General features: G+C 38.1%; 5 protein-coding genes across 6 annotated transcripts; 4 read left to right on the top strand and 1 right to left on the bottom strand.

Moving 5' to 3' along the window:
• The first annotated feature begins 1210 nt into the window (after window positions 1-1210).
• Window positions 1211-3986, top strand: LOC135946946 (uncharacterized). 2 transcript variants are annotated; one of them, XM_065495444.1, is made up of 5 exons: window positions 1211-1366; window positions 2255-2442; window positions 2632-2762; window positions 2868-3011; window positions 3455-3986. In XM_065495444.1, exons 1-5 carry the CDS (start codon window positions 1235-1237, stop codon window positions 3685-3687), a joined length of 828 nt encoding a protein of 275 aa, XP_065351516.1. In that variant the 5' UTR covers window positions 1211-1234; the 3' UTR covers window positions 3688-3986. The 2 variants fall into 2 exon arrangements, with proteins under 2 accessions (XP_065351516.1, XP_065351515.1); XM_065495443.1 differs by having other exon boundaries at window positions 2856-3011.
• A 735-nt stretch (window positions 3987-4721) lies between these two features.
• LOC135946876 (uncharacterized) lies at window positions 4722-5889 on the bottom strand. Its single transcript, XM_065495322.1, has 2 exons — window positions 5437-5889; window positions 4722-5131 (listed from the first exon to the last, which is right to left on the bottom strand). The coding sequence occupies exons 1-2, from the start codon at window positions 5861-5863 to the stop codon at window positions 4821-4823; spliced, it is 738 nt and encodes a 245-aa protein (XP_065351394.1). The 5' UTR covers window positions 5864-5889; the 3' UTR covers window positions 4722-4820.
• Window positions 5890-15044: 9155 nt separating this feature from the next.
• LOC135946785 (uncharacterized) lies at window positions 15045-16764 on the top strand. Its single transcript, XM_065495151.1, has 3 exons — window positions 15045-15201; window positions 15834-16047; window positions 16099-16764. The coding sequence occupies exons 1-3, from the start codon at window positions 15046-15048 to the stop codon at window positions 16440-16442; spliced, it is 714 nt and encodes a 237-aa protein (XP_065351223.1). The 5' UTR covers window position 15045; the 3' UTR covers window positions 16443-16764.
• A 1316-nt stretch (window positions 16765-18080) lies between these two features.
• On the top strand, window positions 18081-20486 carry LOC135946495 (uncharacterized). Its single transcript, XM_065494720.1, has 3 exons — window positions 18081-18189; window positions 18772-19048; window positions 19292-20486. The coding sequence occupies exons 1-3, from the start codon at window positions 18112-18114 to the stop codon at window positions 19651-19653; spliced, it is 717 nt and encodes a 238-aa protein (XP_065350792.1). The 5' UTR covers window positions 18081-18111; the 3' UTR covers window positions 19654-20486.
• A 392-nt stretch (window positions 20487-20878) lies between these two features.
• On the top strand, window positions 20879-24157 carry LOC135945869 (uncharacterized). Its single transcript, XM_065493792.1, has 3 exons — window positions 20879-21267; window positions 22135-22355; window positions 22859-24157. Exons 1-3 carry the CDS (start codon window positions 21086-21088, stop codon window positions 23362-23364), a joined length of 909 nt encoding a protein of 302 aa, XP_065349864.1. The 5' UTR covers window positions 20879-21085; the 3' UTR covers window positions 23365-24157.
• The last annotated feature ends 2994 nt before the right edge of the window (window positions 24158-27151 follow it).

The following is a 27151-nucleotide window of genomic DNA, read 5'->3' as shown; positions in this document are numbered from 1 at the left end:
AAGTACAACTGATGAACCTGCCAATGAGGGGCACAAAAATCGCTGTTGCGCTATAAGGAACATGCCGGCGCGCTGGCGGAATTATTTTCTCTTCAAACCATTGAAAAATATTGCCTAATTTCAACAAAAATTTCCGCCATGACAAAGCTATAAATTCATTGACTGAACGTTAAGTTACCAGTCGAGGGAGAGATTTCTATAAATTAAATAATCAGACATAATAATCTCGTTGTTTTGAGAGTTGAGATTTGTTATACAAAATAAATACTGGGCAATGTCTACTATATAGCTCCAAATGAGCAAAGAGAGACAAAAACTGAGTGTTAATATTACAAAAACAACATTTTTTTGCTCGAGACAGGTGACTGGACAATATTTTGCAGAGCACTTTTTAATTTCATCCTGAAATAAATTTTTAATTATTGTAAAACTTATAAATTAAATATGTTATTCAGAAAGGTGTTTCGGGAAAATTGAATCGTAAACAATATTTATAATTATTATTATTATTTATTCTCACACTTTGTCATAATGCATTAATGTTATCACAAGTCAAATACAAATAAAATCATGTGAGAAAGGGCAAAACTTCAGGAAAACACGCTAATTAATTGGATATGTAACGTGTTCTCCGCCAAAAAATCTATCCTAAAATAAGAAATTATTAAATATTTAATAAGTTTAATGCAAACCTTTGCATCATTGACTGTAGCAGACGTTGGGGCTCAAGAATCCTTTCTTCTCTATGATTGATATGTGTTCCACAGAACAAATTTCTAAATGGGATCGGTGCAAGCCAGGAAATTAAATAATTTTTTAACGTGATGCTATTCCTTAATATTTTTCTATTAACTTTCTGAGGGGAGCATTCAATCCAAGATTCGTTTTTGACAAATTGCAGTGTGGAAGCTTAGTTCGCGTGTTCGCTCAATCCAAGAGACCGATTCATAAATTGAGTCGAGGAGCAAAGGGGCCAAAAGCGAAAATTCCGGTGCAGTAGCAGTTATGAGCTGCGAAAAATAACGCACTTTTGGCCTTGCCGACCCATTTACGCGGCGAATTATCTTTCTCGGCGAGATGTCGGAATGAAGTAAAGCAAAGCGGCGAAACACGCGATGCGCGCACCCAATTACCGGCTGGCGTGTTTTCGGCCGAAATCTGCATCTTCACGGCCGACGGCGCCGCGCTCAGCTTTAAAGGCGGGCGCCGCCGCTGTCTGAATCATTTCCGTGCAATGACTGCAGCAGCCACTTGTCTACTCGTGCTCTCCCTGGCCGCCGCGGGGCTCGCCGCCCCCTCCGAGGCCCCGAAACGTACACTCGGCCTCCGCACCCTATTCATCTCATGCCTCGACGCAGGCTCTCAGGTAACGCAGATTTTATCTATTATGTTCTTCATTATTTTTTTACATTTATTATTTCCGCACTAATTGGCAGATTTTTCTGTGGCATTTTGCACAAAGTTTATTTTTTAATATGAAACCAAATCGATGAAATCATCGATCACTTAATGCTATTGAACCAAATTTCAGACTTTAATTATGGAAAAATAATTCCTTGTCTGTAAAAATAATGAATTAATTTGTCTAATAATTATCAAGACAAACCTAAACTACTCCCAAGTTTTACACAATGGTGTTAAATAAATTATTTCAAAACTTGTTTTCGCACCCATATTTTAAAATTTATTGGTAAGGACAGCAACTTCAGTAATTTAATACTTTCCTTGAATTTCTTTATTCTAAATTTCGGTACAATATAATCTTCATTTGTTTGCATTCCTATCCAAGTAAATTTTTTGGTCTTTTCAAGCAATGTTTTCCACATTTAAAATTTAAAAAAATTCCAGTTTCTCTAGATCTTTTCAAATCTTATTTTTTAATTTCAAATTTGTTTGTTTTTTTAAAGAAATATTATAATTTATTCTGTAATTATTATTGTTCTGTAATGGGAAATAAATCAAAGCTCATTGGCCTAATAATAAATATTATTTTGCTTGTAGCCAAAATTACAGCTATATATTTTATATGTCTCGCGTGGAATGAGGATTTAATATATTAATATAATAGAATAGATCAAAATTAGCTTTTTTTTATATGATCTCAAACACTAATGGCTTAAGTGCGGATGATAGAAATCTGTAATCTACGTCATTGCGTGCTTCGATCTAAATTAATAGACGCGTGCAGCAAATGAAGTGAAAATTACTTTGCAAGAAACAGCTCTTAATAATTTTGTTGGTTCGTGTCTTCCAGGATGAAGATTCGTCTGGAGATTTCATGAGCTGCCTGAACACCCGTGTCCGCGAATCAGGAGGTGAACTGCGCCTTTTGCCAGGCGTCACTTTAAGCGCGGAAAATGTCGACATGAGTGGAAATGGACAGCGAGCTATGTCAGGAAATGCACTTAAGATTGCCCTGCCGTGGTCGGAAACCAGTGCAAGGTAGGCTTTTTAGATCATTTCTTACAAGTCAAAACAAATTGATTTCGCCTAATATGGGAAACCGAGCGGTCAGGAATAAAACATAAAAGTATGATAGTATCAGTGTCAATCTTAGGAAGCATTTTTAAAAGAGTTCCGTTTATTTAATTATGATTTACCATATTTAATTTATCATTTCATGAACTTTAGGTTCTTCGGAGGCTGGAACAACCCTTCGTTGGTGCTGTCAGGTGGCGAGTCTGAGCTGGACATCGGCGTTGAAGTGGACAAGGAGGACCAGAACGCAGTGGCAACCACCGGCGATGAGGAATCAGGCAGAGGTGAGTGTCAGAATTCCGAGTTCGGCTGCTTAGTTAGTCGCCCTTGAGGGCTTAGTGTCGGTTTGGAAAGACTTCTGCACGTCTAACCCTCAGTTTTCCTCAAAGGCAAAAAGCTGAAGAAGGTACTGATCCCGTTGATGATCGGACTCAAGCTTAAGTCCGCGCTCATCTCCATGCTCAGCTACGGTGCCGTCATCGCCATGGCTGCTAAGGCGCTGCTCCTCTCGATCGTCGCTGTCGCCATCGCTGGTAACATTTTATTTTCTATTCTTTCGGATGTATGGAAATAGTCATATTTTCATGGTTCAATTCGGTTTTGAAAAATAGGTGTTCTTATCTAAAAATTCATGAAACAATCGGTTTTTCCCAGAAAATAATAATTGGAAAAATTTCTTAGATTTTTTAATTTGCATCTGAATGCATGAATTACACGAGTTTTGTTCCAATTCGATGATCCTAACATTCTAGCAATGAACCACATAAAATACAATCAATAAATTAGTTTTACATTTCAACACAATGAAAATAGTTGTTATGTGAAAATAATGACTGCGTGTCCTCTCTACTTCCGTATAAAAGCAATAAAAAATGCCCCGTTTTGATAACGACTGCTGTCACACAAATCACATGATGTGTGATATCAACAAACCAAACTGCAGTCTTTACTTAAATAAAATTTTTTTTCCCTACAGGCATTGGTGCGATGAGGCGCATGTACAAGGACTACTCTGACGCGACAGTGCACTCGTACAGCTCCTACGAGCCGAGCAGCTATTCATCGAGCTACCACCACCGCAGCTACAACACCCCCATGGGCCAGGCGGTGGCTCCCAGCAACCAGGTGGCCTCCGTCGTCAGCGCTGACGCTACCGCGCAGCCCAATTACGCCTCCCACGACATGACCTACGCTGGTTACAGGCAGTGATCAATCCTCCCCCACCCGCAACCTAATTTATTTTAAATTATTAACTATTTATTTTTGAAATGCCAACACCTACGCTCTCCAACGAATACAGGATTTGAAATGCATTCTAAACTAAAGATTTCTGGACGACTTTAATTTATAATTGACAAAACTATGTTATAATTTTTAACAAGATTTTACGTTGACTTTTGACGCTCCTGCAACATGACAAGTGACTGACTCTTTGACTTTTAGAATGTACAATAGCAGATTTACTACTATGAAATAAATAATTGAAAAAGGTTTGCTCAATGAAATAATTGTTTCCTTTGGAAATATATGTGCAAGGGCACTAGATTATAACCATTTAAAGACATAATAAATTGGTTCTGGGAATTTAAAACGGTTTTAGATGACACCAAGCGTAAAAAATTATTGCTCCATAAGGAAAATTAACGGTTGTATGCGATGAATTAATTTAGTTTCTTATGAATTTTCTTTTGAATTCTTGATTAGCAAAAAAATCCGAAGAAAATTGATGTTATAGAAGGGGCTAATAAAATTGCAGAAATTCTTTTTTTTTAAATTGAAGAAGATAAAAACGACAGCAAAATTATTCGCTCTAATTCTCCGTTTTCATAGACTTAATAAAGTTAGTTTAGTAAAACATAGAACCATACACGTTTCCGTTGATTCTTCAAATGAGCTGGAAACTCAAAATTAGAATTACAGCAAGAATATTAGAATATTTTACTGCTGTCATTTCATGTTGTGCTAGAGTACTTCATACCAATTTTTCCATTATTCTATTATGACAATGTTGTGAGTCGAAAATAATACCGTAGCTTTAACTAATTCTCTTAGCGTAAAACAAAACCTTCTACACCCACTACATCCCATTCATCAGGACGTGACTTCAATAATTGTGCGAAATCACGGTGCAGCCTGTTGGAGATCCAGCCCGGAGGTTAAACGGGGATCAAATGCTGCTAGTCATGCATGAGCCAGGAGAAATTCAGGATAACGGCTGTTTCAATTAGAAAAACTAACTTCGATGCAGTCAAATGCGCGTGTTTTTATTCATAAATAACAATAAATTATTTCATAAATTAACAGAGAAGAGAAGCAGTCGATGGTTGGAAAGGGAAACGTGCTCAGGGCCTGTGGGCCTTGTAAGCGACGTTGTGGGCGTCCCAGGAGCCGGTGCGGTCCCAGCCGCCTCCGTGTCCGCCGCCGCCACCGCCGCTGCTCCAGCCGCCGCTAGACTGCCAGCCGCTGTCCTGGCTGGACAACAGCTTCTTTATGATCACGGCGAGCGCGAGGAAGAGGGCGATCTTGGAGATGATCAGCGCCTTCTTGGCCAGGAAGAACAGCGCCTTCACCTTCAGCAGCATCAGTAGACCCATCTTCATCATGCCGGCCATCATCATCATTGAGCCCATCATCTTCTTCATCTTGCCACGACCTGAACACAAAAGTTGGGACATTTTTATTTGATTGAAGCGGAAAAATGAAATCCAAGCTTTTGAAATGAAATTTTAGAAAAAAATATGAAGGGATAGTTTTAAAATGTCTCTTTTAAAGAAAAAAATTGTTTTAATGTAAGTCTGTAGTTTTCAAATTGTGGAAAACGAAAATTTAAATTTTATTTTGGTGAAATTACGTGTTAAAGAATATATTTAAATCGTTGACAAACTGCTTTAATTTGAGTCTAAAAAAATCCTGTTATGATTGATGCAATTTTCATTTAAGTAATAAATTCCGACTTACCTTCTTCGAGGGATCGCTGCACCTCCTCCTCGGAAACCTTGGGCATCTCAAACTGGATGGTGCGTCCGCTGAAGACACGGGTCACACCGCGGACGAGGGTGTCGGTCAGGGTCTGGTCGTCGGCGGCCTCGAGTTCTCCCTCGGTGAGGGCGCGAGACTGCCTGCCCTGCTCGATCTGCTCAGGGTGCGTCCTGACGAGGCTGAGGTGGTCGGCTAGCGGCAGGGTGTCCATGCGGGACACCTTGTCGACGAAGGAGACGGCCCTGGCCTTCAGGCAACCAGACATGCCGGCACCCTTGGCCTCGCACTCGCTGTATACCCTGTGGAGGAGGCGCAGGTTGGGCGACTGCTGCAGCAGGTTGTCGAGCGGCGAGGCGGCCACCACCGCAACACCGGCGGCCACGAGCAGAAGCAGTTTACCGATCATCCTGAGGAGCACTGTGCAGCAGACGTCGACCCTGACGCTTTTTATACTGGTGACCCGAAGCTGAGGTAGAGGGGCGACTCACCTGCTGACCTGATGCTCTTGACCTTCCTCTCGCGCGCGAGAGAGGAAGAGATGCGACGAAGACGACGCGCTGCACATGGGAAATTTAAGAGAGAGAGAGAAAAGAGAGTCTGACTTTGCTCTTTCCCCTCGTGGGCGCGATAACGTTCTTCTTCTCAATTCATGTCTTGTGTTAATTTCAATTATGTCAATGATCGAGTTTAAATCTAATTAATAAAACAGCCCTCAATTTGTTCGTAAATTTCATTGTATATTTGGAGTTGAATCAAAGAGTAGAATGCAAAAAATCTAAAAATAGGTAAGCTAGAAAAAAAAAGAAATGAAATCATATAAACGAGAGAATTCCATAAAAATAATTTAAAGATTTTTTATGAGGCTAAACAACAATATGAAAATTAATGATTTTCAAAGCTATCATTCTCTGCACACTGATCTTCATTAAGAGTAGAGCAGTTGGCAAAAAAATAGAAAAAAATATAATAATTCCCACTTTAACACTTCATCTTCTAAAAAATTACACGAACAGCAACCATCCTAATTAAGATCAATGCAGAGAACAAAAGCCATTTCAATTTTTATTAATTTTCATAAATAGTTTTGCCTGTGCATTTTCTTCAGTTTTGTTTTTAACAATAGTTATGACCATTAATAAGTCTCAAATGAATTACTTTTACTTTCATTGGTGCCGATTTGCCATTTTAAACCGTAAAAATTTTAAAACCCAGCCTTTCGTGTATATTCAAGACCTATATTTTTACAATTTAAATATAATTATCTCTATATTAGATCTTCTGTAGAAAGGATCTATTCCCCTCTCACGTTGCGTGGGTACTTTATTTTTTCCGAGTTGTCATCTGCTGCGTTTCTTTGTGTGTCTACAATTTTTCACATGTCATTCTCTCGTCTGCCTTTGTATTAGGCAAATTAACTGTGAGCAAGCGCGCCTTCTTTTGTCAAGAAGGTGGTAGCCTACTTACACAGCAGACGCGCGGAATGCTGCATCTGACACACAAATGAGAAAGAAGATGCACTTTTCATTCAGCTATTCCTATCGCTCACTCGATCTCGCGTGCAATGCAGGAAGAACCTATTTTTAATCTTTTAACAAGCATCTTATAAAGAAACAAACTCAAGATTTTCTGAGTCCTAGGAATATTCAAAACTAACATTTTTCTTAATGAAAATAATTTTGATTTTGTTTAGGCCCTTGGTATTTTTAGTTAGCCCATTTTATTATGCCTTTTTTTAGAAGATGTTTAGTCTTTCTTGTTTTGCATAAATATAGTTCAAACTCCTCCAAAAAATTAAAATAATTCGCAAAGCATACATTATACAATATCTTGTGAAATAAATTCAAAATTTAAGTGACCACTCAAATTTCTTATCACTATATAACCTTACACACAACGAGGAATGGAATATTTAATGGCGCCATTCATGACATTTTATAATCAACTATCAAATCTTTTCCCTGAAAAATATATGCTTGTGATAGATAAGAAAACTAAAGTGCTGCTATGCTTTCCGTAAAAATTTCCGCCCAACGCTTGCGTTCCCACGAGCGCACGTAATTTGTGAGGTTTCTGCACTTTCATCCTCTCCTGCTCCGAATCAACCTTTGATCGAAATCGCAGTCGGATGTACGTACATATTACACTTTGACCTGATTTGCGACAATGAGGACAACAATGCAGAGGTACCTGCGTCGTGCAAGAAAATGGAAATGCATATCTCACGATTTCCGCCGCTACTGACAGCCGAGTAGAAAGGGAATGAAAGAGAAGCGCGCAACAAATTTGTCGCTCTCGACCCTGTTCCCAAGTGCTAACCAACACAATGAATGAACCGAATTAGCCGAAAGTGTCGGCAGGCAAATATTAATTCGATATTCTGCCCGTCATCTCTCCAAATAAGTTGCTAATTGCAATTACTCACTGCGGCACAGATACAGGAGCGCAATTAAAGTAGTGTCTTCAAAACCGTATGATCTGATTTTTTTTATGATGGCTTCAGATGTGTTTCTTGTGCCACGGCAATCGTTAGTTTGGAAGATAATTCATCCCCCCCCTCCAAATAAAAAACGACTGATTTTGTTCTAACCCATTTTTAATTCAATTTCACAGAAATAAAATTAAGAACAAAAAGGATACCATAATGAGAAGCTTTTGATTTCTAAAAGGTTAAAATCAGTAAGCATTCCTCTCATCACATTGATGTATATCCAAAACTTCGAAAACAAAAAAACCATTCATGCAGCCAGTTGCATTGCTTTCTGAGTTTAAAATAAAATTTTCGAACAATATATTTTTAGGCACTTCTATTTTAAGATCAGCCAGCAGTGACGTGAAAATTTTTCTTTTATTTTTTTATTATATGAGGCTCAGAATTTTGGAGGCTCTAGGATGGAATTTTCGGATTGTTAATTATTGCAAAGGGACTTTTGTCGCAGGGAGGATGAATGTCGGCTGTTTACAAGTATTTTGTCTTTATTTTTATTGAAATGAGAGTGCTGAAGAAGGATTAAGAATCATCTGAAGTTAATTCTGTGATTATGGATTTAGTTTGCCAGGTACTGCTGAGGAGCCGAAACCTGCGAGAATCCACAAGAATCGATATTATATACTGTGTGTGTGCAATGATAAAGTTCATATTCATCGTCAGCCACCCTATTCTTTTTTAAGCATACGAAATATCTATTGAAAAATCGATTTTCAAATCGAATCCCCACGTTGTTTAGTTAGTTTAATTTTATAATAATATTTTCTTCGCAACAAGATAAAAAAGATACTTTTCGCTTCAGAAATAATTTACAAAGTATTCTCGACAAAGGCTCACTGATTCTGTCCGCCGTGAGAGCAGCACTCTTACTTTTCTCAGAGAGTGATTTAGCGATCGAGCACAGTTATAAAAGAAGAAGCTCCGAGATTAGGTGGCGAGAGAGCCCAGCGTGTGTTATTACCGAAAATAACCAGCAATTGCCCGTTTGTGATGATGCGCTGGGCGGCGCGCAATTTTTTTTGCGCTTTTCACGCTCGAGTGAGCCGACGAAGACGCGAAACAGCTACCTGCTCTCGGCTCGCTCACTTGCACGATTTTATCTCCTTCCGCTGCACTCGCGCAGCAATCACCGCGGCATGAGCGCAAAAAACGTGTTTGCATATACGAGCGAGCGAATGAGATGCATTCGCACGCACACATTTTCTGCATCTTATGCATATTTGCTTGCACACAGCACAATTGAGTGAGAAGCAACCCACTTTTGCGCCTTTGTTTACTTTTACCTCTCTCTTGAATGGCGCTTTTTATGTACAAAAATCACATCAATATTTTGCGCCACTATTGGTTTTCAATGTGTTGGTTTAAAACTTTATTTACGCGTGTTTAAATCATAAAAATGATTTAGTAGTTTTTTTTTCAAAATACCACGCTTTTTTAGTTAAAATCCTCTTTCATCAACATTACCCAAAACTTGCACACAAATTTTGTTCCACTAACCTCAAGTGCAGTATTTCTCTTGCAGTCTTTTTTGTATTAAGTGATATTTCGCTAGTTGCTCATCTTCATCTCAAAAGAGATAAACCGATCAAAAAATTATAGAATATATATAATATACTTTTTTATTCTGGAACAAAAATTATTGGCTTTCCGTTAGCGTTGCAGTCTTTTCTCGTGTATAATAGGTAATTGTGTGAAGGGAAAAAATGAACAAATCACTGAGTGGCATGAAATAATTAATATATTTTTGTGATGTGCAATATAGTGATAGTTGAGTGTGGGACATAAGAATTTTGGTCTCACTTACAATTAGTTTAAAATTCTGGAAATACTATCCTTGTTTGTTCATTTTTACGGCTAGGAATGGATTCACAAGAGATTTTGATAGTTTTTGGAAGATTTTGACAAATTTTAATACCATCAAAGCCTTAGGATTGCGTGATCCATTCTAATGTTGTGTGTAAAAGTGAATCAGGTGACCATTTTTTTTAAAAAAAATTCTCAAAATTGAACGAATAGTTTTGTGTCAGATTTCTCCAGGCCAAAATTGGCACTTCATATTCATCTGGGAGCATCATACGTGTCTGTTGATCAATTCCCTACGCGTATCAAATTGTTATGTGAATAGTGAGCTCATCTTCAGTTTTTTCTTTTTTACTATTCCTCTATTCACTAGAGTGCGTGTGCAGTGGGTCACAAAGCGCGCGAGAGAGAGAGAGAGAGAGAGAGAGAGAGAGAGAGAGAGAGAGAGAGAGAGAGAGACGTGCGGTGCGCCTGATTAGAGGCGGGCCCGTTACCTGTAAGCTCTTTTCTTTGATATTATACTTCTGGAAAAAAACGCTGCTTCTTATTCATCAATTCTTTGTTCCGGGTGATGGATTAGTGCAGCTAAATGAATTTCCTTCTCGTCGAATATGATCGCCTCGTCTCAAATTCACTCTTTTGGGTCACACATGAGAAATCGTTTTTGTTCAAACGGTGTCAACTTGCAGGGGCAAGGGCACATAATATAAAAGTTCATTTCTGCAGTTTGTTTGATCAAAGCGGCCAACCTACAATTTCTGTCGACTTTTGATAGCGGGCGACTACGACATGAACGTGTTTGATAGTTGGCCTCTATCACAAAAAGGCACTCTTTAACAAACTCATGAAGACAAGTTACGTGCAAAATTCTAGGTACATTCTCCTCCTACTACTTAAATAGGTAATTCATATATATTCTAATAGCTCATTTACGGAACTTTGAAAAGAAAATAAACAATTGCTCGAGGGAGATTGAGGAATGAGGTCATTGATGTGCGTTGTGGGAATCTAATAAAACCTCAATGCAGTGAGAGCGGAGTAATTGAGGTAATAAGAAGAATGAAGTGTCTTCTTGGAATAAGGATAAACGATAAAATAAATAGAGTCATTCACATCGCAACTCGCAACCATAAAATATTTGCATAAACAGAAAATATAAATATTAAGTTCCACTCGATGAGCGTGGCACAAGAGTCAAAAGAAATATTGGCGTAGTCAAATAGGAGTATTTATTTTGCTTGTAATTTCCCATCGCTTTTTAATAATAATCAAAGACGTAGCTAGGAGAAAAATCCAGGAAGTCTTTTAGCTTCAGGAAATATGTATAGTAACTGAAATCATTTTTTATCTCTCATAAAAAGCATTTAAAATTAAAAAGTGTGGTTACGTTTACTTGAGTTTATGGGGTGTGTGTTGCGTTCAATTTGTTTTTTTATAAATGACAGTTTTATGATAAAATATTTTACTCGACGAAACACGCAGCTAGGAAAATTCTGAACGTAAAATGTGCTGTCAATCATGCAGCGAATATCGTTCAAAATATTTTAATAAAATTCAATTTTATTTTAAAAAATTAGGCAAAAACATAATATATTAAAAAGAATTTCTAACATTCTTACATTTTAAAACCGTGCATAAAAATGTTTCATGGACACAATCATCAAATATTCATTTGAAAAAACGGTATTTGTATCTGTATTTAGATTTTCTTTTAGGGTATTTTAGGACGTACCAATTTGCAGAAACTAATGAAAATTTTAAAATAATAAAAGTTTATTTTTGCACACAGAAAATTTTCTGAAACAGAGTATTGTTGTAATTCAATTAGTAACTGAATGCAATATTGAAATGGCAACTCAGTATGACTGGAAATTTTAACCATTTTTTCTGTTTGTTATTCAACTGTACAGTTATTTATTTTTCATATCTGCTAGCTTTGAGGAGGTATGCGGGAAATTTGATTAAAAACCACTGTTAGCTACTGACCCATTTCATTTCCACTTTCACAGGTGGTAGGCGTCTGGGAGAGAATTATTTGATAAAAATCATTTAAGAGCGCCATAATTAGTTTAATCGTTGCAGTGTCAAAACGCAAACTGCTGAATGCAAAATACTATAGTTTAAAGATAGCATATTTATGCTAGATGCACTACTCCGGTGTACTGCAGGTTGCATCAAGCAGATTCACACAACACGTATAGAAGATAACTTGAGTGCGACGGCAAACAAAGCGGACCGCTGAAGTGCAGTTAGATCCTTTTCTATGCTCCTGTCAGATTTCTGATATTTGTGACAGAAGCAATCAATACTTGAACTCAACCGTGTAGTGTGCAGAAAAATAGTCAAAATGCCTCTTGCACAGACGTCAAACTAGCTTCTACACAAGATAACAATTTCTTGGAACATTCCTTTTAATGTTGAAGGGGAGAACGAATTTTATATTTTATATGGTGCCGGGGGTAGTGACCGGCCACTTAAGCATCAGAACAACTTTGAAACGAAAATTCTTAGAGAAAGAGCTGCTTATCTTATAATATTATGGATGATAACTGTTCACAAGACCTTCATGAGTGATATTCACGTAGAGTTTGTCATCAAATTCGCATTACAACGCCAGCTGAGCGAACAAAAGACGATCGGACGAGAATCATGCTTTACCGGCCATGCGCACCAGTGACCGAACAGGCGTGCACCAGTGACCGGCCAAAGCTCATTTCCTTGATTAAAGTGCGGTTTTCATTGCTTTTGGATGCATTTATCCCACATGATCTATCGAAATCACTTATTTTAGACATAAATTATCATATTTTGTTGGAAAAATTTTAGAATATTTTTAGTTTTTTTGAGATTTTCCAATAAAAACACGACATATTTCGGGTTCTTTGCACCTCTAAATCTCGGGTTCTAACCATCGGAATTGCGGAAACTACCCACCGTTAGACTCGTCTCGACATCCTCTGAGTAGCGGAAGGGTTTACGGGGTGAAAAAAAACATCCTTCATTACTTAAATTTTGATAACAAAGCGACCACCGTTCCTGGCGCCGCTCAGTGTTGCATCGTTCAAGGCTGTATGGCAACTTAGGGGTGGAGATAAAACACCCCAAAACCCTTTAGTTACCCAGAGGAGGTCGAGACAAATCCAACGGTGGGTAGTTGTTGCAATTTTGATGCTGAGAACCCGAGATTTGGATGCGCAAAGATGACCCAAAAACACGAAAAAATATGATTCGTTTAAATTTCGTTATTTTTGCAACTCCCAAACTTTAGTTCTAACCATCAGAATTGCATAAACTAACCACCGTTAGACTCGTCTCGACCACCACTAACCAGCTAAAGTACTTTGGGGGTGCCAACTTCATCCCCCTTCAACCCCATAGCTACAATTTTGATAGTAAAAAATTTAGTAAATGCTTCCTCTGCTGCGATTAAAAATATTTAAAATGTCCAAAACTTCTACCAAATTACCACCTCGTCCCATAGTTCAAAACTTAATAAAATATTTTTCAATTCAATGCAAATTAAAACAAAAATCCAGAGTTTTAAATTATTCCATTTTTTCGAAGGGGATGAAGCATAGTGACTTAGGGGTGGAGGGTAAGCACCCCTAAACCCTTCAGCTGGTCAGGGGAGGTCGAGACGATTCCAACGGTGGGTAGTTTATGCAATTCCGATGATGGGGAGGCGTTTTATTCAACTTGTACGGTAACTACAGCAAGGTGCTTTCCAACGGGTCCTATTACCGTACATTGAATTTTAGGCTCTTTTATTTAGTTTAAATCATAATTCATGCATAAATTTGACATGAATGGATTCCTCATGAACCATTCTTCCCGTCCATAGTTTATAATACATAATACCATCCGAATTCTTGACGACAGCTCCTAATTCAAAATGAGGCACTGGATAGCTCTTTTGTTAACATTCGCTTTACATGGCATGTCTCAACTTTATTCGCCGCGTGTTTCTGGTTCACGACCAATTTGAGCTTTAATTCGTAGTGTACCATTCTAATAGAAGGTGGCACTGTGTATGCAACATTTTTTTTGTTTTTCTATCGACTCTAGGGGGCGTAGTCCTCATTTTGTCCGGTCACTAGCGCTGGCCGGTAATACCAGCAGGCACCATAGCACTTCTCCAACGTCAGTCCACTGGTTTTTCTAACACAGCTGATTATGTGGAAATATAATATTTATTTACTTCTTTGTTTGAAAATAAAAACTGTTGAAATTTTTATTTAGAGCAGGAATTTCAAAATACAAACAAATAGAATTTGTCGCCCAATTTAGTCAATCTGGGTAAAATAAGTCCTCTTCCCCACCAAAAAAGGAACCAAATCAACCACTTATTATGTAAATGGGCTATGGTTATATGATATATGCATTTTTATTGCGTGCATATATTTAAAAATTGAAGTAAGTGGAGTAACTTAATGGCGAACATGTTTTTTTTCCGAGGAAGAAATGTAATTTTATCGAATGTCAAAACTCGTTCCCGCTGTATTATGGACGGCACACTGCAAGTCAGGGGTGAGAAAATATCACCCTGCCGCATGTCACTGCTGCGCGGTGTGAAAAACTCACCTTTGGCACCCCAGGTATAGTGACATACGGTGGGGTGAGATTTTCTCACTGCAGCGCAGTGACATTTTCTGACCCCTGATTTGCAGTGCATGTTGTACATTATTTAGATAGTAAATTTATCACAATTTACTCTTGTCGCGATTCGAGAAAATAAGAAAAAAATATTTTTACTGGGTCAAAAAAATATTTACAAACATTGGGCAGAAAAAAATTTTTACACCTGCCGAAAAATATTCCGCAAAGAGTTAAACAAAGTTAAAGACGATTTTAAGAGTGGTTCAAAGTTCGAATGGCTCAAAATCACATGAATCGGTTTCATTTGTTGTTAAAAAATTATCGATCTAATTAAAGATCTTTTTCGATAAGATATCAGTCTAGTACGCATCGTTTTCTGCTAAATTTTTTACAAGATAAAATTTTTCTTTGAATGCAATGCAATTTCTAGTTAGCGAGAATAAGCAAACCTACTTAGGGTAAACTGGATCAAACATAGTAGCACCGGTCCATCGCATTTCCTCTTTCTTTATTCGTTTTGCGGTTTGATCGAGTTTCGAGTGTCGATTATTTGTGAGTGGCTCAAAAGAGGTTTCCTCGTCGCATTGCGATCTAGGGATCGGCAACAACCGCATTTGACAATTCACGCTCCACAAGCGTACTTGTGTGGTTTTTCGCGGCGCGAATAAAAGAGCAGGGCCACTTTTCGCGGGGCTCAGTCCACCACGATGCTCCGCGGGCTGACCTGTTGCCTAGTGCTCTCGCTGGCCGCCTCCGCTGCCGCCTCCACCACCCTCGAGGAGCTCGCCGGCTACGCACCATGCCTCCGCGCCCCCAGCCCCTGGCCTTGCATCAAGGAGAAGGCTCTCGCCCTCTTCGACAAGGTAACAACAATTTTTATGATTTAGTGAAGAAATTTCTCTTTTCGACTAGAGAATAGGAGCTGGACTTATCAATCTCTTAAACATTATGAAAGCTTAGGCTGACCATAGAAAAACTCTAATTGGAGTTTTTAGTCTTTTTACGCGTGCCGAAATCGCAATTAATGAGAATTTTGTTCGGAAGCATTGTTTTCTATTTTAGTTTGCTTAAAGACCCATGTTTTGTTTCGGTAGATCAGGAAACAGAACTCATGCACCGACTCGAAAGATAACTTTAGTATTTACCAAAATCTTGCACCAAGAGCAACATGGCCATAAAAACAAAAATATGCTTGTAGTGCTTTAGAAATTGTTCTATTAATTGTCTAAAAATGAAAATATTTGGTTGCAAATCCTTCTTTAAAAAATACAATCATATAAAAAAAACAATAAATTTTTTATTGTAAATTTAAGCTAAAAGACGAGACTCTATCTCAATAACTTCCTGGAAGTGAGAGGAATCGACTTAACATTTACTTTCCGCGAATTTCCTACCATCAAACTCCCTTCTTTTTTTAAGTTCTTTGGAGGAAAACAGCCAGCAAGCCGTCCATAATTTTTGAACATTTGAAATACCCTGATTGGTCACTCTGCAGGTCTTGCTGACAGACAAGGTGGAGATGGCGAACGGGCTTGTAGTTGAGAGGAACCCTGAAGAAAGGTCATTCCACTTTGACGCCTCCGACGAGCTCAACATGCCTGAGGAGACGTCAGCGAGGGAAAGACGCTTGGACGAGTTGCTCCTCAAGAGAGTGGTCACTTTCTTCCAGACCAGAAGCGTCACTTTCAACCCCGAGCAATTCACTGATGGTATAACAATTCATCTAAATTTTACTCCTAACTCCATTTTTCCTCTTTCAGGTCGGCTCTTTAAGAAAAAGATTAAAAAATTCGTCATTCCGCTGCTGCTGATCAAACTGGGACTGAGTCTGATGGCGACTAAGGCGCTGGTGATCGGAAAAATCGCGCTCGCGCTTACCATCTTCGTGATGATCCGCGACTTTATTGAAGAGCGCAAAGAGAAGCAGCACGAGACGTTCGAGGTGTATGCAAAGCACCCAAGCGATGACGATTACCATCGTTATGACGCGTCCAGCCCCGTCCAAGCGACGGTCAGCGGCTTTTACCCCTCAAATAAGGGACGTCTTTTTCAGGACGCACATGACGCCGCCTACCACGCACAGAGGCCGACTACATCGTCATGAGACTGCAGCTGCCATTTTCATGCTTCAATTATATTTATTTCTTAATTTATTTGTGAATAAAAGAGAATGAGTGGATCAAAAGTCATGCTCCATTTTAATAACTGCAACCCTTTGTACTCTTTTTGGATAATTCATTGATTTTTTAATTTATTGGATTTGAAAGTTTTAAGCCCATGTGCTGACATTATTGGGATTTACTGTTTTGCTGCTAGAGTGTGTCCCGTATTATATAATTGTATGATAATGCACCACTGTGCTTTAATTGCTATTTTGAAATCTTTTTATTGAATGTATTTTATTGTATTTGACTAGAGAAAGAATAAACAAGAATATTTGAAGAGAAGAAACAGAATTACTAATACTGAAACTCAATCCTGTTAAAGCTTATTGATAACAGCCGGAGGAAACCAGGTTTTCAAATTCTTGTAATGTTGTCTAAAAAAAGTCATAAAAGGGAAAATTGATCTTCTGAATTTACGATTTTCATAATAATTACGATTTCATAATAAGAAAGCAATAAAGAGTGAATTGCATGATACAAGTAATTTCTTACAAATTTATTAGATAGCAACGATTTTAAACTTGTAAATTTTAGTTAAACAAATTATTTGTGTATGTTTCTTCACATTGTTGAATAATTACGTGTTTGACCATGAACTCTTATTAGGTTATTTATGCAATACTTCAATTTGCCTATAAAATCTAAAATATATATGTTCTGATTGCGAGATGGTTTTAAAAAAATAATAACCTTATTATAAACCGTACAGAAACACTCCTTCCATGGCTATCATTTCCTTGTGTGTATAAAGATAATCGTTTCCATCTAGATAATTATTTCTGTTAATTGCAACTGCCAATTTTGTGATGAAGAATGTATTAATGCTCAATTGTAAAAACAGTAGTATCACATTATTCCAAACTCCTAATTATTAAATTTTTTCCCAAAATGAATTACTTTTGTAATACACTTGTGTTGTACATCGTTGGTGTTCAATAAATATAATAATAATTATAAACCGTAACTATAAAGTCTAAAAATATCGTAGCTAAATAATACTACTTAATAAATAGCAATACCAATTAGATAATCACATTTTAATTTTCTTGTTTCAATAAATTAATTTAAATATACAAAATTACAATTTTTTAAAAACCAACTGAAGTTTGTGCATGAATTGTATAGTTTTATTAGTATTTAGATTGAAGTATGCATTAAACCTCTAGAGCCAAAATATGCAATAATTTAGTAGATTTTCAAAATTTCAAAATTTGCAAGCTCCCCGTTAATTTGGAATACGGCTTTACAATGAGATCAAACACATAAAAACCAAACTAGTGCGTCCTAAAATCATTGAGGCATCAACCAAAATTGATTTTCTGCGACGATTTCAAACACGCGTGCAAAGACGGCAGACAGAGAGTGGGTCACACACAAAATAAATGCGATTCCTGCGGTGGCCCCTTGCATGCATCGCAATTCGAAGTTTTTGGGCAGAAACCACACACACTCCCGATTCTCCGCTCCACCAGACATACACTAATGTGTCATAGAGAGGCGGACAAAAAATGTCCATCTCGAATACATATATAAGCAAAGCACGTGGCGAACCTAGAGCTCATTCGATTAGACATGCAGCTCAGAAGCACTTGGTCAGCCGTCGTGCTTATGGCTGCCGTGGCTGCAGCCGCACCCACGCAGCCGCAGCAGCAATTTGTTGCAGTCATGCACTGCTTTCAAGAACAGGTGAATCTAAAGTCGTGTTTTCTTATTCTTTTTTTATGATTCATTTTGCAAAAATATCAAACCGTCACTTATTTCTAGATTTTTAACTGATAAATGGTCGTTGAAAATAATTTACCCAAAATATTTTTACTTATTATAAAATTTTAACTAGATTATTTGAAACGTATAAATATACATATTTTTTAATGAAATCAATTGCTAAAATATACTTTTCTTGAAAAATTTTCTGCTCTCTACAGTTTAAAAATTCGGAATTCTCGTTGTTTGAGGGTTGAGATCAAATTCAACGAAAAACCTCGACTTTCAAACAGTGAAGACAAGTTCGATATTTTAACAAGCAGAATTTTACTTTCTCAAAATGATTGAATTTAATCTACAAACATTTAAAAATTTTGTTGAATCGAAATGTACTTTTCCTCGTAGAAAACAAACGTTTGACACTCTAATTCAAAATGAAATAAAAGACGTTGTTAGCAAGGGTTCTTCCTGAAAATTTAAAAATTCATTGTAACAAATTTAAAAGTCCAAGCTAGTTGTTTACTGAAAGTTTTTTCTTTATCATTGAAACAAATGTCTTTCCAGGGAGATGAGTTCTGGCCGTGCTTGAAGCAGCGGGCCTTGACCCTGATGGATGATGCCCTGACCTTGGAAAATGTGTCATTGGTGGAAGGAATGGTGACCTTGGAACGCGACCCGCGACACGTGCAACACACGGAATCTTCCCTCGACCTTGCAAATCTTCCCTCCGACCCTGAGTTCAGGGAGCAGCGGCTGAACGACCTGCTCTTGCACAGGGCGCTGGCCTTCATCGAGTCTTCATCCGTCAGGATCAAACTTCCCTCGCAGCAGGCTTTCGAAGGTGAGTTGTTATCAAAGGAATGTACAAAACAATTATCCACGCCGACAGTTTTAATTTTAACGTCGTGCGCGTGTCGAGAGCTAATTATAGGAGTGGCGCACGACAGAAATAAAACACACACGTGAGGTGCCACACGCGTTTCACTTTCGCGAAAATCGAGTGAAAAGAGAAGAAAAAGAGCATGTCGGCGGTGAAGAAAGCTTAGGGATTCGAAACTTTTGATTTTAATTCTATCATCCGCAGGCCGAGTGAAGAAATTCAAGAAGATGGCCGTGCCGATGCTGATCGTGTTGAGCATGGTAGTGCTGGCCGCCCTGGCGATGAAGGCCGTCGTGATCAGCAAGGTGGCGTTGGCCATCGTTTCCTGGATCTTCCTGAAGAAGTTCCTCAATGGCGGACAGAAGAAGGAAAAATTCGAGATCATCGCCAAGCACCCTGAACACCACGACAGCCACTACCACCACGAGGCGAGCAACCACCTGGCCTCCGTCCAGTCGCCCTACGGCCGTTACTACGACGCCCACACCCTCGCCTTTCAGGCGCAACAACCCGAGGCTGCGGCTCTGAAGGCGACGCAGCCTGCCGAAAGAACCACGCGAGCGTGATCGACGATGAAGAGCGGACTTTATTTATTTGTTATTTATTTGACCAAGTATTAAATTACTCTATTTGGGGATATGAAGTGAGAAAGATCCAGTATAATGTTTGCTGTGAGAGTTGAATTGATCAAAGCTGTTAACCCTTTTTACAATGAAAACGTTTTTTCTTAATATCTTACTTAGTTTCCAATGGTAAAAATTCTAAAAAGTATTGATGTCTGCGAAAAATCTTATTATTTACGTTCTAGCTCTTTAATGAAAAAAAAATACCGAACAAGTGGTATCTTCTAATCGATCACAAACAGATAGCGTTTGAGTTTCAATATGAAGGCTGAGATTTTCAGCCACATCAAGAAATATTCACAGAAAATTTTCATGTTTTTATTGCTCTTTATTATTAGGACATTTTTTTACAATATTTTTAATTGGCGAAAATAGTTGATCCCCTAAAGAATATTAATATTCTCTTCTTCCCTAAATCTCTATTTATTTCGATAGTTGACAGCTGATAGTGAGACACATAAAAACAGCTCAATATGTATAAATAAATCTTTGGAAATTGCTAAAAAAATGTGTTTACGTGGATATTTAGTTAATTAATCAAAATCTAAAAATATTTTAGTTGCAAAAAGATGTGGCAAAACTATAAAATGTGACTGTTAGTAAATTTATACTAATGGTCCAAATGCAAAATTTACTTTTTCTTTTCAACCAAAAGCCATTTATCAATATCCAAAATATTTTTTTCTATGGATAATGATAAACTTACGTCAAAAATGAAGATTGTTTGACACACAGGCTTCACTCAAACACTCACGGTTAAAATACATTTAAGACGTTCTCAGCTGTGACTCAAGATTCTTAAAATTATTTGTTTGGTGTCTAAAAAGTGCACAGGAAGTTTAATATATTCAGTTCATTATGCTCCAATTGAAGTCGTATTTTTATTTTACTAAAACACTATTGAATGTAATGCTTTGGTGCACCAAACATGTTAAAAAAATGCTATAGAACTTCGTAATTTGTCAGCCTTTTTTAGAGTTAGAGAAAAAAGCCCCGCAATCACTCTAAAAATAGACGATTCCCATATGAAGCGGAAATCTACTCCCAGCGTGGAAAGCAATCAAGTCAAAAGAGCGGGCAACGGCCCAAATCGCTCGATCAGCAAATGAGCCGTTGAACCTGTCGCGGTGATCGACATGCCCGCGCCGTGTGTATGTGTTTGTGCATTATATGTTGCACCTGTGTTCTCCGCGCTCGAGGTGCATGCACACGTTCACACTCTGCTGGGCAAAGAGTCGCACGCAGCCGAAACAACCCAATTGAACGCTCCAGAGAGGAAGGCGGAGCCCAGCTTCCCAATCCTCCCTGCCGAGTCTATAAAGACGAGCGAGAGTGCAGATCTCTTTGTCCAACGCAGAGGCTCCATCACAACCGAATGCTGCTGCTGCTGCTGTTGCTGCTCTCGTGCGGGGCCGGCTGGGCCCTTCCTGCCGGGCCCTTAGGTTCACAAGGGGAGACTGTCTTCGCCGTCTTAGCCACCTGCATGCGCACCGATGGCAACCAGGTACTCACCTGTCTGCAGGAGAGGGCCGTCAGGGCCTGGGACCAGGCTTTAAGGTTATTTGACTATATTTATTTATTTATTTGATTAATATATTCTTTTGCAACATGTGTCAGAACCAAGGGAATTGTTGCTGGTTTATTTTTACAATTTAAAAAAATTTATTCAACCAAAAAATGTTGGTCCTTCTGTGACATTTCACATATATTTATAATATTACATAAAAATATAATTAAATTTCTCCAAGATATGTGGAAACTTCAAATCTCTCTCTAAAAGGAAGGTTACTTGATTCGTTTTACTAATTTTTCACTCAAATATGAGAAAACATACTCATCAAAATAAGCTTAAATCATCAGGATATATGCAGCTGAAAGTGAAATTATAAGATCGAAATTATTTCACACGCTGTTTTGGTCCCTAGAGCATCGCAAATTCAAGTTTTCACGTTATATCCTTTTTATATATTCAAAAGCAGCGATTCTATTTTAATTTTGTTCAAACATTTATAGCACTTTTTCCTTGGGTAATTTGACTCCAGCAAGTATTTTGTTTCTATTTTTATTCTTTTAGTCGAGATAACTATCAGGTTCTGTTGATTTTAATTGTTTTGCACGCACCAAATAGACGAATTGCTTTTTTTATCTGCTGTGCGAAGTTGTGACCATCGATTTAATGGTTATTTACAGAGTGGAATCAACGTAGTGTGTGAGCGTCACGTTTAATGGAGCAGAATAAACCCGTATTTGATTCGCCGCGCTTTATTGCCGTGTCTCTCTATCACTCCAAAATCATCGAATTGTTAGTTCAAGAAATAGAGCATCTGTATTTCCTCCCTCCCCCAAACTGACTCCAATAAATAATGTTCCTTTTTTTAAATATAAATTATTTAATTAATCAAAAATCATTATCTTCTTGTATAGTTTCAACGGTCCTGTCGAATTATTGGATGGAATAGTTACGCTGGAAAAAGACAACAACGAAACAGCCGTGCAAGCAGTCGACCTGGCAGGTTCCAGTATCGACCTTTTGCCCGCGGACCCTGCAGCCCGCAGCTTCCAGTTGAACGACATGCTCATGCAACGCTTGAAAACGTTCTTCCAGCAGCGCACACTCAAAATCGTGCTTCCACTCTCTGAGCAAGGTGCGTTAGCATTTATTACACATTTCAATTTTGCTAAAATAAAAATAAAATAGTATAATCTACTAATCAAATTAAATATTGATATATAGGACATCAGTGACAAAAAGACAGCTTTGTTAATTTCTCCTTTTAATCTGGTAAAAACCACAATAATATTTAATTTAAACTTGGTTAATAATTTAATGTGTATGCAAGTTGCCCTGTAAATTAAACAGAATGTAATTGCGTTTTTATAACTGCTTCTTCGTGAAAAACAGTTTTATTAATTAAATTATTTTCAGTTAATTAATTTGTAATATTATTGGTTCAACCACATTGTTTGTAAAAATGAAGCAAAATTGCGATCAGTTTATTTAATAAAACCATTGCGTTAAATATAAAATAAATGAACAAATTGATAGCATTAAAATATGTACCCATTTTTTATTGACAGGATGATGAATTCTTAATTTTCTTAACCATTACAAAAATCTTGTTAGATTCTAAACTCTGTTTCTCTGCAGGCCGCGGCAAGCTGAAGAAGTACGCAGAGCCGCTGGTGATGGCCATAATGTGGAAGGTAATGATGGCTTCGCTCGGGATGGGCGCGTTGGCCCTGCTAGCTGGCAAGGCTCTTCTGGTGTCCAAACTGGCCCTGACGCTGTCGTTGCTGATGGCGATGCGTCGCTTGCTCAACGGCGGTGGCGGCGGCCTCGAGAAGATCGACATTTTCGCCAAGCACTACGAGGAAAAGAAGCACCAGCAGGGAGACTCGTCACACATATACCCTAGTTTCATCGAACCTGACGCCTACTACGGCCACAAGCGGTCCTTCCAACCGATGCCGGCCAAGACTGCCGAACTGCTGCCGCCCTTCAGCTCAGCGCCGGCTCTCGACATCAACAACAACGTGTACGCCGATCGAGAGTACGCGCAGATCAAAGCAGCAGCGGGGCGACAACGCGGCTTCGACCCTGGTACTGTCCTCCGCAGGTCACCTGGCAACGTGCAGAAACTGGACAAAAGCTAGAATCACACCTTCGATATTTATTTCTCATGTGTGCAATTAAGTGAATATGACGCGTTGACTTGGAGAGAATGTGTGCTTAACCCTTTAGTAATTTATTTTGAAATGTGCTGGTGACTGGTATCTATTTAAATAAAGTTTTTGTAATGTATTATATTATGGAATAATATAATCATATCATAGAATAATATTATTAATTTGTGCTGCAAACCATTTTGTTAGAGTGCTGAAAGTTTGATATTGTGGAACGGCAAATAAAAAGTTAAATACGAAGCACAAAACGTGATAAGTAGATAAGGCAAGCAGTGGAGGAATGGTCGATCCCTCTAAAAAGTAAAAAATGCTATCATCATTTATGCGTGTATAAAACTGTTAAATGCTTGCGAAGAGGAAAATAAATTTACTCAAATTTGGATAGTGTGTGGAAATCATGGAACTAAATTAAATTCTCTACACTCTTGCTGGTGAAATTAATCAAGAAACTCACGTGTTGTTAGTTTTTTAGTGTTGAGTTTCTTGACTTTGAAAGAATAAACAAATATAATAATTAACAATTTATTCTTTGACTTCGTTTTAGAGTCATAAGTCAAAGTTCAATGTGGATGGGAGAGTTCCGTGGATAGATCAGAGCCTATTTATTGATTTTTTTTTGTTAGCTATAGGAAATTTTGAGAACATTCGCGTAAAGAACTAATTGAAATATAAATGTTAATGAGTATAGGATTTGAAACCCATTTAATGAGAGATATTTCATGCATGCAACGTCATTAATCAATTTTTGGACCAATCTGTCAACGCACGATTAAGATGTGAAACACCGCTCAAGACAATAAAAATTGTGCTTCTCTCGTAAAAAACTAGCTACTGGGCGGAGTGTATGCATCTACTGCGTACAAGGTTAAGATATGAATTTTCCAAAAGGCCTTTCCACTCCAATTTAATAAAGCGTCACAACGACATTTTATCAAATGCCCTCATTTCCCCTCAAAAAGAAATAAAATATAAATGTTTTATGACATATATCACATGCCCTTAAGAGCAAAATGGAAAAGGTGAAAAAAACATTTCCCACCATTTGAACGTTCGCAATATTTAATGTGGAAAGCTTTCATTCTATCAAGGTATTCGAATCAGTTCAAACGCAATGAAGTCCGTGACAATTTTGTGTTTGCTGCTGACCGCTTCAGTAAGGGCAATTCACCATTTTTATTTTTCCAAGAAGAACGACCGATAGTCAACATATATCCCATTTCAGATCCACACATTTGGTCAGAGCCTAGACCTTAAGGGTCTCAAAAAGTAAGCATTTATGATAGTATTTACACACGCACAACAAATACTAATGTCTTTTTCAGCTATAAATGCAACAAAACTGGAATCCAGGCCCATCCGACCGACTGCCAGGCTTATTTGTACTGCGATCAATGCTTTGGAGTAAAGTACAACGTTCCGTATGTTGCTCTTAAGTGTTCAACAGGACAAGCCTTTTCCGCAAAGGATGAAATTTGCATTGCTCAGAACAAAGTATAATTCAAATACTTTATAGAAAAATTAAGGAAGGGTAAAATCATTATTTTGCAGCTTAAGTCATGTCTTCGTCAACAAGGACCGAATAAAGCGCCGGTGATTAAAAGCCAAGCGATTTCAAAACACCGTACATGGAAGTGTCCAGCAAAAGGCACCTACTGTGTTGATAAACTGACCGTTGCATTATGCGTGTCATCGAAGACAGCACCAAACTACATGGCACTGTGCGGATCTTTATCACGTAATATATTTTCATAAAATATGTTTAACTAATATGAAAACAAGGAAAATAATTTACTAATTTGTAATAAATCGTGCGTTATACATATTAAATATGTATTTCGATTTGTAAGAGAGCAAAATATCTCTTTAATCCACTCCGTGACGTGCAGGGGTTTGCCATTATTGAATAGAACAGCCTACAAGAGTGAAAAAATGAATTAATATCTTTATCATCGTGTGATATATTTTGCGCAAAAATACTGAATCTTGTAGACGCTGAAAAATTGCAATTACATTTACTTGATATTTATTACATATGTGTAAAAGAAATTAAAAAATAACGGTGCTATTTGAAATAAAGAGATGGTTATAATGTTGTATTTCTAATCTTTATTCCTATTTATATCTAGCACAATTCTCTGGTTGTCAAGACAGCCAAACAACAAAGCAAGGCTCCTGTAGAACTTCAACGCTTGAAGTCTTTGCTGCTGCTGCTGCTGGAGCCACATCAACTAGCACGTCAACGAGTACTTCTACCAGCACGTCAACGAGTACTTCTACCAGCACGTCAACGAGTACTTCTACCAGCACGTCAACGAGTACTTCTACCAGCACGTCAACGAGTACTTCTACCAGCCCGTCAACGAGTACTTCTACCAGCACGTCAACGAGTACTTCTACCAGCACGTCAACAACGTCTACACCAACAACAAGTACCTCCACAAGCACTTCCACTAGCACGTCAACAACGTCTACGCCAACAACAAGCACTTCAACCAGCACATCAACAACCACCAGCACGCCAACTACTTCTACTAGCACTTCCACCAGCACATCAACTAGTACGTCGACGAGTACTTCCACCAGCACGTCAACGAGTACTTCTACCAGCACGTCAACAACGTCTACACCAACAACAAGTACCTCCACAAGCACTTCCACTAGCACTTCAACAACGTCTACGCCAACAACAAGCACCTCCACAAGCACGTCAACAACCACCAGCACGCCAACTACTTCTACTAGCACTTCCACCAGCACATCAACTAGTACGTCGACGAGTACTTCCACAAGCACATCGACTAGTACTTCAACCAGTTCCTCAACGAGCTCCTCCACAAGCTCATCAACGACTTCAAGTTCGACGACCACAACCTCCCCTACTACAACTCGTGGTTCCTATTCTAATTTCTACACATGCACTGATCTCGATAAGAAATTATATGGAGAAAAATATTGCTTTTTGAAATGGATGTCTTTTTGGAATAACTCAACATTGAGCTGCACTGAGTGCTTCACCTCGGTGTTCAACGTGTGGCACGTTCGTTGCGACGAGATCAATCTGTTCTCGAGCTTCTATAGAATTTGTCAAACTTGCCAGAGAATCGGAGGATGTCCTTCAACGACAACATCCACTACAACTAAAAGGCCAAGCTTATCTTTGGATAAAATCTGTGGTTCACAGCTGGAAAACAAGGTTGTCAAGTTCTGCTGGCTCAAACTGCTGAAGAAATGGAAAGAGGAAAATGGAGACCCGCAGTACTGCTACGATTTGCTCACAGAGAAGTTTAAAGTACAGTGTGAAGGGTACGATTCCAATTTACTATGTCAATACTGTATCCGTGATTAATTGAAAATAAATTTATAATCACATAAAAAAGCACTCTGCTATAATGATTTAAAAATTTATCAGTTTTAAAAAATTAGCAAAGCTTTTAATCGATATGGGATCGGGGAAAGTCGAAACAATCATTGCAATCACGCAATTTTAAGACCGCCTCATTTTATGCAAACTGTTGTAAATGTCCAAAACCATCGAAATTGCATCTTTCTAAAATAAAAAATAATCCTCGATCTGTCTAGGAATTTCTTTTGTGAAAATATATATTTCATAAGTTTAAATGATGAAAAGAAATTTAAAATTAATATGAAATAAAAATAAAAGCACATTTATTGTCAAAGAATCCCTATGCTAGAAGTATTATACAGTTAAAAGGAGTGCACATAATTTTCACGGTCGGCAAATTGTCACAGAGAGGTC

This window comes from Cloeon dipterum, chromosome X, assembly GCF_949628265.1.
Source record: "Cloeon dipterum chromosome X, ieCloDipt1.1, whole genome shotgun sequence".
Classification (NCBI taxonomy): Eukaryota; Metazoa; Arthropoda; class Insecta; order Ephemeroptera; family Baetidae; genus Cloeon; species Cloeon dipterum.
The sequence above is the reverse complement of the archived record's forward strand: the minus strand, read 5'-3'. Positions and strand labels throughout refer to the sequence as shown.

Coding starts and splice junctions, on each gene's coding strand:
- LOC135946946 (XM_065495443.1), top strand. CDS start 1,235: ATGACTGCAGCAGCCACTTGTCTACTCGTGCTCTCCCTGGCCGCCGCG. Junction 1,367..2,254: donor GCCTCGACGCAGGCTCTCAG/GTAACGCAGATT, acceptor CGTGTCTTCCAG/GATGAAGATTCGTCTGGAGA. Junction 2,443..2,631: donor TGGTCGGAAACCAGTGCAAG/GTAGGCTTTTTA, acceptor CATGAACTTTAG/GTTCTTCGGAGGCTGGAACA.
- LOC135946876 (XM_065495322.1), bottom strand. CDS start 5,863: ATGATCGGTAAACTGCTTCTGCTCGTGGCCGCCGGTGTTGCGGTGGTG. Junction 5,132..5,436: donor GCAGCGATCCCTCGAAGAAG/GTAAGTCGGAAT, acceptor TTTTGTGTTCAG/GTCGTGGCAAGATGAAGAAG.
- LOC135946785 (XM_065495151.1), top strand. CDS start 15,046: ATGCTCCGCGGGCTGACCTGTTGCCTAGTGCTCTCGCTGGCCGCCTCC. Junction 15,202..15,833: donor CTCTCGCCCTCTTCGACAAG/GTAACAACAATT, acceptor GTCACTCTGCAG/GTCTTGCTGACAGACAAGGT. Junction 16,048..16,098: donor CCCCGAGCAATTCACTGATG/GTATAACAATTC, acceptor TTCCTCTTTCAG/GTCGGCTCTTTAAGAAAAAG.
- LOC135946495 (XM_065494720.1), top strand. CDS start 18,112: ATGGCTGCCGTGGCTGCAGCCGCACCCACGCAGCCGCAGCAGCAATTT. Junction 18,190..18,771: donor TGCACTGCTTTCAAGAACAG/GTGAATCTAAAG, acceptor ATGTCTTTCCAG/GGAGATGAGTTCTGGCCGTG. Junction 19,049..19,291: donor CTCGCAGCAGGCTTTCGAAG/GTGAGTTGTTAT, acceptor TATCATCCGCAG/GCCGAGTGAAGAAATTCAAG.
- LOC135945869 (XM_065493792.1), top strand. CDS start 21,086: ATGCTGCTGCTGCTGCTGTTGCTGCTCTCGTGCGGGGCCGGCTGGGCC. Junction 21,268..22,134: donor GCCTGGGACCAGGCTTTAAG/GTTATTTGACTA, acceptor CTTCTTGTATAG/TTTCAACGGTCCTGTCGAAT. Junction 22,356..22,858: donor GCTTCCACTCTCTGAGCAAG/GTGCGTTAGCAT, acceptor GTTTCTCTGCAG/GCCGCGGCAAGCTGAAGAAG.